A 12,156-nucleotide genomic window follows, 5' to 3' on the forward strand; every position below is an offset into this window, starting at 1 on the left:
ATGCCTAAGGCACATTCACGCAGATGAGCAGGGACCCTGGGCATCGTTTTTTGTGTGTGTTTTTCAGAGTCAGTAGAAAGGCCTCTTTAGTGTCCTAAGTTTTCATAACTGTGACCTTAATTGCCTACAGTCTGTAAGCTGTTAGTTGTCTTAACGACCATTCCACAGGTGCATGTTCATTAATTGTTTATGGTTCATTGAACAAGCATGGGAAACACTGTTTAAACCCTTTACAATGAAGATCTGTGAAGTTATTTGGATTTTTACGAAATATCTTTGAAGGACAGGGTCCTGAAAAAGGGATGTTTCTTTTTTTGCTGAGTTTGTAAGGACAGCACACAATCCTTTCTCTTATGGGTGAAATGTAGCCAGTTGTCTTCAGCTTCTGAATGTCTCACTCCTTCTTCCTCCTCTCCAGACAGCGTGGAGGATGAGTTGGAGCTTTCAGCCGTCCGCCATCGCCCCGAGGGCCTGGAGCAACTGGAGGCCCTGACCCGCTTCAACCGCAAGGAGCTGCAGATCCTCTACCGAGGCTTCAAGAACGTAAGTGGGCCAGTTTAACCACGCATCCAAAATGCCAATAATGAGAACATGCATTCTCTTTTCTGTCTCTCCGTAAATGTCCTCCTCCAAATATACATGTAGTCAGACTCGTGTTTCCATTCTTAGACCGTTCTTACCATTGAGGACCACTTTGGAAACAAGTGTTTTAATTAATAATTTTGAGTGCTATCCTCTGGGTCCACATTGTACACACAGTTGAATTTGGAAGTTTACATAGACTTAGGTTGGAGTCATTAAAACTCGTTTTTTCAACCACTCCACAAATGTCTTGTTAACAAACTATAGTTTTCGCAACTTTGTGCATGACACAAGTAATTTTTCCAACAATTGTTTACAGACAGATTATTTCACTTATAATTCACTGTATCACAATTCCAGTGGGTCAGAAGTGCTTTGCTGCAGGAGGCACTGGTGCACTTCACAAAATAGATGGCACCATGAAGATGGAAAATTATGTGGATATATTGAAGCAACATCGCAAGACATCAGTTAGGAAGTTAAAGCTTGGTCGCAAATGGGTATCCTTATGGACAATAATCCCAAGCATGCTTCCAAAGTTGTGGCAAAATGGCTTAAGGACAACAAAGTCAAGGTATTGGAGTGGCCATCACAAAGCTCTAACCTCAATCCTATCGAACATTTGTGGGCAGAACTGAAAAAGCGTGTGCGATCAAGGAGGCCTTCAAACCTGACAGTTACACCAGCTCTGTCAGCAGGAATGGGCCAAAATCCACCCAACTTATTGTGGGAAGCTTGTGGAAGGCTACCCGATACGTTTGACCCAAGTTAAACAATTTTAAAAACAATGCTACCAAATACTAATTGAGTATGTAAACTTCTGACCCACTGGTAATGTGATGAAAGAAATAAAAGCTTAAATAAATCATTCTCTCTACTATTATTCTGACATTTCACATTCTTGAAATAAAGTGGTGATCCTAACTGATGTCATGACGTTGCCCTCTTTGTGGATTGCGAGTACCATACCCCTCTCTCTGCACCATCCCCCTCTCTCTCTCACCACCTCTCTGTCTTCCCCCTACCAACAGGCTCTGTTATGCAGGTCATAAATTCCTAGAGGAGTTCTCTCCTCATGGCCAGAGTATAAGAGAGAGTGAGTTTTCATAGAGAGAACAAAGGAACTCCTTCCACATCACAGAACTTGAGAACTGAACAATATCCATGTTCTAGAGAAGGTATAAATGGTCAGTGAAGTAGCCATTTTGTACAATTTGGTGACCTCAGGAAAGACAATACAGCCACATTACCATAACTCTGTTTATACAATAGTCTCAGTTGTGAGGCTTGCATCTAATTGTTGTATAAAATGAATGAGTAAAGATTAATCTATTTGTGAAATTATGTAATGTGATTTTAAACTGTTTAATGAAGGAAATTCCAATTCCCTTTGGAGTTTAACTAAATTCTTGGCCCGCCCCATGAGCACAGACATTGATCTGGCGTCATGGGATAGCCCCTATCTACTGTTACGAATATAACACCCACCGGGAGGAATTCCCTTCAGACCAGCTTACCTCGATAACTGAGAGGGCTAAGGTTTGAGTCGAGACCATAAACCTGAGTATAAGCTAATGTTGTAATGGTTGTTGAAACTCTGAGACTATCGATACGGACAGAATAAGAGCAAATTTTGATACTAATTACTGGTCTGCAGCTAGGAATTCCATACCATTGAATGTGAAGGCCGACAACCGCCGAAACATCTATTCTATAACCATATTTCTGAATGGGACTCTGAAGTGTCCATTCTAACCACGAAAGACGGGCGGATGACCTTCCAACTAGAAAGAAGGACGATTCCAACAGAGATCACGTGACATACTGAGCGTAAATATATTTATTGATTGCAATTATTCCCGAATGAGTGAGCGTTCATGTGCAAAGGATTAGCATTTCAGTTGTTATAATTATCAACTTTGTAGTGTATTTTATCTTTCGCGCCCTTCTCAGTCCCTTTGTCTACCAAGCCGCGATAGCGGTTTAGCCCACTAGGGCACATCCCCTATCATTTCCTTGTAACCATATCTACTTTGTTTGTGTGTGCATTTCTGTGATTATTTAGTTAGTTAATAAATAAATGATTGAGACAATTGATGTATGGATGATTCATAGTGAAGACTGGGTTCGTGCAGATAGCCAACAATTTATACGACGTTTGGAATGAGACTAATGTGAGGTAAAGAATAATTCATTAATTAGAAGACTAATTGATCAGATATTAAAATACCTGAAAAGTTGTATTAGGAAAATTATAACTTTGTAATCTGAATATTTTCCTTGGTGCCCCGACTTCCTAGTTAATTACATTTACATGATTAGAATAATCACGTAATAATAATTACAGAGAATTGATTTGATAAACTAACAGTCTTCAGTTTAATGATGACAAAGACACGACACTGACCTAAAACAGGGAATTTTTACTAGGATTAAATGTCAGGAATTGTGAAAAGGTGAGTTTAAATGTATTTGGCAAAGGTGTATGTAAACTTCCGACTTCAACTGTATGTGACCGACCGGCTCGATTCCGTTTTATGTTGCAAATTTAGATAAAAAATGTTTTTTCATTTTATTAAAGTAGAGACTTGGTATATGGTATATCATACACTGTATTTGAGGAACAATGGGAAAGTAATTATGCTTTGAAAGTTGATAAACTTGTAACCTCACTTTTGAGACATGGCCCTTGGAATGTTTTGGTACACCTACTGGAGAGCTCTTCTTTGTCTACAACCATTCAGCATCGTTCACAACCTCTTAAGCTTTAGCCCCACCCATCTCTTTAAGGATTCACGTGAGGCCATGTACTAAGCAACCAAAGATTTCAAGACTAAAGGCTGGTTTATACTATGGGTATGTTCATAAATGTCATCTGGAGTGCCAGAGTGTGCTCTGGGCGTTCGTAAACTCACAACGTTGTCAGATTGTCCGTTCGGAAATTCAAAGCATTTTACTCTCGGAGTGTTCTTAGAGCACACTGGACGCTCTGGCTGAGGAGTACGGTTGATCCGAGCATTCTGACCTAACAACAGTAGTCAAGCACCCAAGCTAACTGGCTAACGTTGGCTAGCTTGCTAGCTACTTCCAGACACAGATGAGAGAACAGCTCACTCTGACCATTTTACTTGCCCTAGCAGAGCTGTTTTTATGTTATCCAGAGTGTTGGCTCACCACCATTGGACACTGGAGCAGTGGAAACGCGTTCTCTAGAGTGATGAATCACGCTTCACCATCTGACAGTCCGACGGACAAAACTGGGTTTGGCGGTTGCCAGGAGAACGCTACCTGCTCGAATGCATAGTGCCAACTGTAAAGTTTGGTGGAGGAGGAATAATGTTCTGGGGCTGTTTTTCATGGTTCTGGCTAGGACCCTTAGTTCCAGTGATGGAAAATCTTAATGCTACAGCCTACAATGACATTCTAGTTTGGGGAAAGCCGTTTCCTGTTTCAGCATGACAATTCCCCCATGCACAAAGCGAGGTCCATCCAGAAATGGTTTGCTGAGATTGGTGTGGAAGAATTTGACTGGCCTGCACTGAGCCCTGACCTCGACCCCATCAAACACCTTTGGGATGAATTGGAAGTCCGATTGCGAGCCAAGCCTAATCGCGCAACATCAGTGCCTGACCTCACTAATGCTTTTGTGGCTAAATGGAAGCAAGTCCCCGTAGCAACGTTCCAACATCTAGTGGAAAGCCTTCCCAGAAGAGTGGACACTGTTATAGCACCAAAGGGGTGACCAACTCCATATTAATGCCCATGAGTTTGGAATGAGATGTTCGATGAGCACGTGTCCACATACTTTTGGCCATGTAGTGTACCTCACTCGAGAATACTCAAGGATGAGTACTCAAGGAACAATTAGGTCACACCTCAAATGCATTCTATATACTATCTAATGACTAATGAACAATCAGGTCACACAAAGTTCTTTAGAGCGGCAAGTGTACAATAAAAATGTCTTTGTCACCTCTGTTAAGAACCGTAATGAGATGACCCATAATTAACTTGACCCAAATTGTCTGGTGACAAATGGGTAGGCCCACGGCCTCTGACACCCGCATCCCGAGTGGCCCTGGTCCCTATGGACACTACCCAGAGACCCTGTGATGTGCATAGGGGAAGTCTACCCATTAGCCCTTCACCCCAGGAGACTGGAAATAAGGGCTGATAAGTTCTCTAATGCCTGAGGCGGCTCTTAATTGTCACCCTGTAGTCCCCTGACGCCTTGTCCCTATGGAATCTCCCATCAAAACATTTTTAAGACCACTTTCCCTACCTCTAGAGCTTTTTGTTTTCTCTCCTCTTTTGCTAGGACTGTTTTAAGTTGGAATTTGGTCTCGCATGTTCAATGATAATGGCCTCTCAGCAGAAGCCAGACCCATCACTCCTCTACAGTTAGGCAGTTACTGTAGTTGGGCACATTTCCAATCAGGACAGTGTCTCAAACTTGGAAAAATCACAGCTTTTGACTAGCTTTTGTCCATTGTCGAGGCTATAGCTCTTTAACTTATTACCCGCTCAGGTCAAAATCCTGATCTATGGTTCACCCTAACCCAGTATTAGGGGCAGAACACAGGAAAGCTTTTAAAAAACTGGCCAGACAAATGTAATCTGGAACAGTCTCTATTCTGAGCAATTTTGGCCCTGTGTCCCTGACGTCTCGGACTTTGGTGTGAATCATCGCTCCAAGGTGAGCGTCCGAGGGTGGTAGAATGAGAGTCTTTTTGAACATCAAACTTTATGAGTAAGACATTTATAACCTCTCCGAGCGGCCAGAGTTTGGCTTTCTCTCGGATCAGTAGTGCCCGGAATGAGACCTTTGGCCAAGTATCTAGCTGTCCCGAACAGGGCGGTATTGTGGTTGTTTCTCGCATTGCCGACCTCATCCCAGACTCCTGACAATAGCAACCCAATCTCCTCACATCTGGCCAATTCTTCCACACTGCTCAGGAATTCAGAGCCAGGGCATCGGCATGGGGCAGCAGATTGCCATCTCAGATTGTGACACTTTAAAATACATCAGTGGAGATGCCGCTGTTAAAACTTCTAAGTCAGTAGCTTGATTTTCCACGTACATTTCCTTCCCCGACCTTGACGAGATGAGTCATTGTAAGGAATTTCACGTGCGGCTGGGATTTGCATTCCACAAATTAGTTATGATTTTCTTCTCATGGGTGAGTTCATTTCACAAGTTTATCAAATTAATACAGATACATTGAGTCATCTCAGACCCATTCAAACCCATATGTAGAGAAGTGCACTGTCATAGAGTAACAATTTTGTGAGATTTTACTCTATTTTGATATTGATTGACGTAAACACAGACCAATCATATCAGCACACCAACATGCTGACAACATTCATTGGACATTTTTCTATTTGGCTTTAGTAGGTTTCCATTCTCCCCAAAATTGAGATGAGCTCTCTGGTCTCTCAGTGAGATTTATGTCACCATGACCGAGATAAACTTGGCCTCACCTCACGGAATGTAAGTGGCCGTTTTTGCGGGTTTTCTAGCCCCTGCGTTTTGATGGAATCGATACAGAAAACATTTTAGCTGTCTCTTTCAGCAGGCTTGACCACTTTACCTGTCTTCGCTGACCTTGATCAAACCCTCTCCTCTAAATCGAGCTCTAAACACCTTTAGGTGCAGTGTGAACTCTTTGTTCTCCGTGAAAAGCAAAACATGCAGAAATCTGTTGCGTGATCTGAAGTGAAGATGTTATTGTTTGGGTGGTGGCTTACATTTTAGTCAATTGACTTGATTCCAAACTGAAAACTTCCCACATTCTCCCTGCCCTTGTCGACTTGCCTTCATCACTCTGGAAGGACTGGATAAATTAAAGCAATATTATTGAATCTCTATACACATTTCTTTCATCTGGTCTCCTCAAATGTGCTAGGGCGAGTCACTGCACTGTATAAAGGGCAGCGGTAGGACGTTTCTTTGTTTGGGACCCAGCCATTCTTCATTACTTTGCCATTTAGTCACTATGTCCAATTAGTGTTGACATCTGTAACCTCCCAACAGTCTCTGGGGTTTCAAGGATAGTGTGAACACACTGCATTTCCGCTCTGCACGACTCACAACCATATTTTGATTAGCAGACAATAGGGCTGAAATAAGGGAAGCAGTTTAATGTCTCAACGTACTGTAACCATTCGGAGCGTAATTACTGTACTCTATATGGCCTCATGCAGCGTGAACAAGCAGTGTGGGGGGGATGGGAGGGTTGACAAGAACACAAAACACTGTTTTAATTAGCACTAGCTTTGCGAAACAACAAAGGCTCCAAATAAATATTGTCTACGTCGAACTTTGTGTCTGTACAGCAGACACCTTGATTGGTTTAGTGATTAGGTTTGAAGTTGAATCAACACTGAGAATTATGTACAGATCCTTGCGACATGGGGCAGTGCATTATCAACTAAAACATGAGGTGATGGCGGCAGATGAATGGCACGAAAATGAGCTTCAGGATCTCGTCACGGTATCTCTGTGCATTGAAATTGCCATCGCTAAATGCAATTGTGTACATTGTCCGTAGCTTATACCTGCCCATATAATAACCCCACCGCCACCATGGGGCACTCTGTTCACAACGTTGACATCAGCAAACCGTTCGCCCACACAATGCTATACACGTAGTTGTGAGGCCGGTTGGACATAATGCCAAATTCTCTTAAACGATGTTGGAGGCGGCTTATGGTAGAGACATTAACATTAAATTCTCTGGCAACAGCTCTGGTGGGCATTCCTGCAGTCAGCATGCCAATTGCACGCTCCCTCAAAACTTGAGACATCTGTGGCATTGTGTTGTGTGAAAAAAATTCACATTTTAGAGTGTCCCTTTATTGTCCCCAGCACAAGATGCATCTGTGTAATGATCATGCTGTTTAATCAGCTTCTTGATATCTTGGCAAAGGATATCTTGCTGTTTAATCAGCATCTTGATATCTTGGCAAAGGAGAAATGCTCACTAACAGGGATGTAAACCAATTTGTGCACACAATTTTAGAGAAATAAGCTTTTTTGTGTGTATAGAATTTTCAGAGATTTTCAGCTCATGAAACATGGGACCAACACTTTACATGTTGCGTTTATATATTTATTTAGTGTAATAGCTTTAATGGAGATTGTCTGACAAACAAATATATGAGGTTTAGTATATTAGAATTACTGCAATATCCATGATTATGCATTTGTAAAATACAGTGCCTTCAGAAAGTATTCACACTTTTTCCATATTTGGTTGTTACAGCCTGAAATTAAAATTGATTAAATGTTGTGTCACTGGTCTACACACAATACCCCATAATGCCAAAGTGGAATTATGTTTCTAGAAATGTTTACAAATTCTTTAAAAAGAAAAAGCTGAAATGTCTTGAGTGGCAAGCCTAAATAAGTTAAGGAGATAAAAATGTGCTTAAAGTCACATAATAAGTTGCATGGACTCACTCTGTGTGCAAGAATAGTGTTTAACATGATTTTTTAATAACTACCTCATCTATGTACCCCACACATACAATTATCTGTCCCTCAGTCGAGCAGTGAATTTCAAAAACATATTCAACCACAAAGACCATGGAGGTTTTCCAATTTATTTATTTTTTTTCTTCACCTTTATTTAACCAGGTAGGCCAGTCGAGAACAAGTTCTCATTTACAACTGCGACCTGGCCAAGATAAAGCAAAGCAGTGCGACACAAACAACAACACAGTGTTACACATGGAATAAACAAACATACAGTCAGTAACACAATAGAAAAACTGTATATACAGTGTGTGCAAATGGCGTGAGGCGGTAAGGCAATAAATAGGCCATAGAGACGATGTAATTACAATTTAGCAAATTAACACTGGAGTGATAGACGTGCAGATGATGATGTGCAAGTAGAAATACTGGTGTGCAAAAGCTGTGTACAGCTGTTTAAAGCTGCAGCGATCGGTAAGCTGCTCAGATAGCTGATGCTTAAAGTTAGTGAGAGAGATATAAGTCTCCAACTTCAGCAATTTTTGCAATTCGTTCCAGTCATTGGCAGCAGAGAACTGGAAGGAAAGGCGGCCAAAGGAGGTGTTGGCTTTGGGATAACCAGTGAGATATACCTGCTGGAGCGCATGCTACGCAAAGAAGGGCAGCTATTGGTAGATGGGTAAAAAAAAGCTGATATTGAATATACCTTTGAGCATGGTGAAGTTATTAATTACACTTTGGATGGTGTATCAATACACCCAGTCACAACAAAGATAAAGGTGTCTTTCCTAACTCAGTTGCTGGAGAGGAAGGAAACCGCTCAGGGATTTCACCATGTAGCCAATGGTGACTCTAAAACAGCTACAGAGTTTAATGGCTGTGATAGGAGAAAACTGAGGATGGATCAACAACATTGTAGTTACTCCATAATGCTAACCTAAAGAACAGAGTGAAAAGAAGGAAGCCTAAGTGTGAAAGAAGGAAGCCTGTGCAATTTTTTTTAAAATTAAGACACTAAAGTAAAATTGCAAAAAATGTGTCATGTTTGGGCAAATCCAACACAACACATCACTAAGTACCACTCTTCATATTTTCAAGCATGGTGGTGGCTGCATAATGTTATGGGTATGCTTGTCATCGACAGGGACTAGGGAGTATTTTAGGATAAAAAGAGAAGGAGTAGAGCTAACCACAGGCAAAATCCTAGAGGAAAACCTGGTTCAGTCTGCTTTCCAACAGACACTGGGAGACAAATTTTCCTTTCAGAAGGACAATAACCTAAAGCACAAGGCCAAATATACACTGGAGTTGCTTACCAAGAAGACAGTGAATGCTCCCGAGTGGGCTAGTTACAGTTTTGACTTAAATTGGCTTAAATCTATGGCAAGACTTGAAAATGGCTGTCTGGCAATGATCAACAACCAACTTGACACAGCTTGAAGAATTTTTTAAGAATAATGTGGAAATATTGTTCAATCCAGGTGTGCAAAGCTCTTAGAGACTTACCCTGAAAGACTCACAGCTGTAATCGCTGTGAAAGGTGATTCTAACATGTATTGACTCAGGGGTGAGAATACTTATGTAAATTCGATATTTCTGTATTTTTATTTTCAATAAATTAGCAAAAAAAATCTAAAAACATGTTTTTACTTCGTCATTATGGGGTATTGTGTGGAGATGGGTGAGAAAAAAATACTATTTAATCCATATTGAATTCAGGCTGTATCACAACAAAATGTGTAATAAGTCAAGGGGTTTGAATACTTTCCGAAGGCACTGTATATGTGATAATTATTACTTTGACCCTCAACGTGTAACCTACAACACAGGACTTTTAAAGCCAGGACTAGATCAAGCTTATATAGACAGTATAAGCGGTGTACTGTATACCCAGTATTGCCTAGTAAGACAATCCTCAGAGGGGTAAGAGGTTAACACCACAACACCCTTCATAGCTCCCTTACAGTTAACTTTTGACAGAATCAGGTCACAAAACAGCCAAAATAAAACCTGAACACTTTGTGTTCTCGGCTGCTTTCCAGGTAAATTCAGGGTCTTCTTGACCTAAGCTACTCACAGGATATTAAAAGGGGTTTATGAAACAACAAAGAACTAGCAACTCCCCTGCTTTCCCCCTCATTCCCCCAAAACCATGAGCCATCTGGGGACCCAAACACGTGGGTCCCAGGGTACTTCCTACCCTACCCACCCAGGGTAAACTGTTCCTCCATCTCTCTTCTGCAGACTCAGTCATATCAGAGACCATCTGAGACAATTGAGAAGACACTGAGGTGTAAAGTTACAGTATGCCTGGAGCGCACTCACTGGTAACTTTGGTGCAAACTTTTACAACTCAAACCTCTCTTGATCTTGCGCCTGTTCTGAGGAGTTTTAGATGTTATTTGAGGAAAAATCTTGCCTGAAACTTGAATACTCGTGGTAGGCTTTAGCTCAGTGGGGAAACACATTGACACTCATACACACAAACTTGTGTGCTGATCAAATGCCTGCTGGTGTTAATGTGATTTGCTACTTGTCAAGGCGATGCAGCCCTGCTCTTGAAAAGTCTAAGGGTGCTACCTACCAGCTGTGTTTATGTAGTTGACCCTCACCCACAAACATCGAAACAACAGCTGTGGCCCACACAATTATCACCCTTCACTCTCTCTCGTGGAGTTGTATACAGTTTTGCATGCATGTACAAGTTCTATAAATGTTGTAAATGTTTGTGTTGACTATCATTAAGTGACCTTTTGTGGCCAATTAGCATTTTGTTTGTGCTAAGTTAATTGTGTTCGTGTCAAGTTCATTCAGTTTGCGACACGATCATTTGAGTTAATTCTGTTTCTATCCAATTTTTTCATTGTTGATTTGGGGTATTGCGCCTCAGGGCCACCGTAGCAATGCCAGGTGTTGCCTCAGTAAATGAATACTCATTCATAACCATAAGATAACCTGGAAAGCTACTACAACCACTACCTTATGTAGTCTTTACACTGTTCAACTTGATGCATTATTTCAACATTGCTCAGTCCCATGTTTCATTTATTTAGTGGCCTTCCCTTTTTTGATCATTATTATTTCACAATGGTCATCCGTTTCCAAACATTGGGAGATGTATCGTATTATATACAGTAGACAGTTTGGGGTTGCATGAGTTGTGAGGTGGTGGTTGGTTACTACACCGATAAATGACAATATCCATCCGGACCTTTGCTAACTAGGAAATTTGTGTGACTGGACCTTCTCAAATAGTACTTGAGTAACCCTGCTAGAGGCTATATAAGGAACCATCCCCACATGCCTGCTGTTTATTTTGCACCTTTTACAGAGACAAAGCTTTGTTACATTGTGAGCTGTGAATGTTTTCAAAGCACATAGCTTAAGTGTTATCATTGTTATCAGCAGCCCAACAGTGGGTTGGTGAGACCTTAATGAGTGGCAAGTAGCCTAGTGGTTAAGAGCGTTGGGCCAGTAACAGAAAGGTTGCTGGTTTGAATCCCCAAGCCAACTAAGGGAAAAATCTGCCAATGTGCCCTTGAGCAAGACACGTAACTGTAATATCTCCTGTAAGTTGCTGTGGTCTAAGAGTGTCTGCTAAATGACGTCAATGTAAATATGGTGTCTTAAGCTGGGAATCCATTTATGTCCTTCCGATTACTAAATGAGACACAAGTAATGATATTGTATGTATGTGCATACAAAAGCATGCACTGCAAGATTTATATTCTAGTTCTGTCTTGTACAGAGGCAAGATAATAATGGAAGTGTATGCTACTGTTCATTGTTTAACAACAAATTATTCATGTCAAGGATTGATCTTTTTGGACGGTGTCCTTGGTGGATTTCTAAACCAAAATTGATTTTTTTGCAGTATTCTAATCTGTAAGAAAAGTTAGCTCTGTTGCTTAACGCTAGCTCCAGAAGCCTACATGATAGGCTAATACAATTCTTAAGGGTTTCAATGTCAAACATTATAGATTTCCATTTAGCAGACAAGGGCAGATACTGTATAGCTCTTTGACTTGAGGAAGGAGCCAAGCCTCATTTTTCTCTCAAAGGACACCATTTTAAAAGCCCTCTGTATTTTCCTG

The 12,156-nt window shown here is 41.1% G+C and overlaps 1 protein-coding gene across 3 annotated transcripts in view; it reads left to right on the plus strand.

Annotated features, from left to right (window-relative positions):
* Positions 1-12,156, plus strand: part of LOC106608614 (Kv channel-interacting protein 4) — a 182,931-nt gene that overhangs the window by 153,744 nt on the left and 17,031 nt on the right. For all 3 annotated transcript variants that reach the window (XM_014206652.3, XM_014206653.3, XM_045721635.2), the window contains exon 2: positions 419-543. In XM_014206652.3, the coding sequence (XP_014062127.1) occupies positions 419-543 (125 nt within the window). The remainder of the gene's footprint in view (positions 1-418; positions 544-12,156) is intronic.

This window comes from Salmo salar, chromosome 07 (assembly GCF_965601325.2).
Source record: "Salmo salar chromosome 07, fSalSal1, whole genome shotgun sequence".
Taxonomy (NCBI): Eukaryota; Metazoa; Chordata; class Actinopteri; order Salmoniformes; family Salmonidae; genus Salmo; species Salmo salar.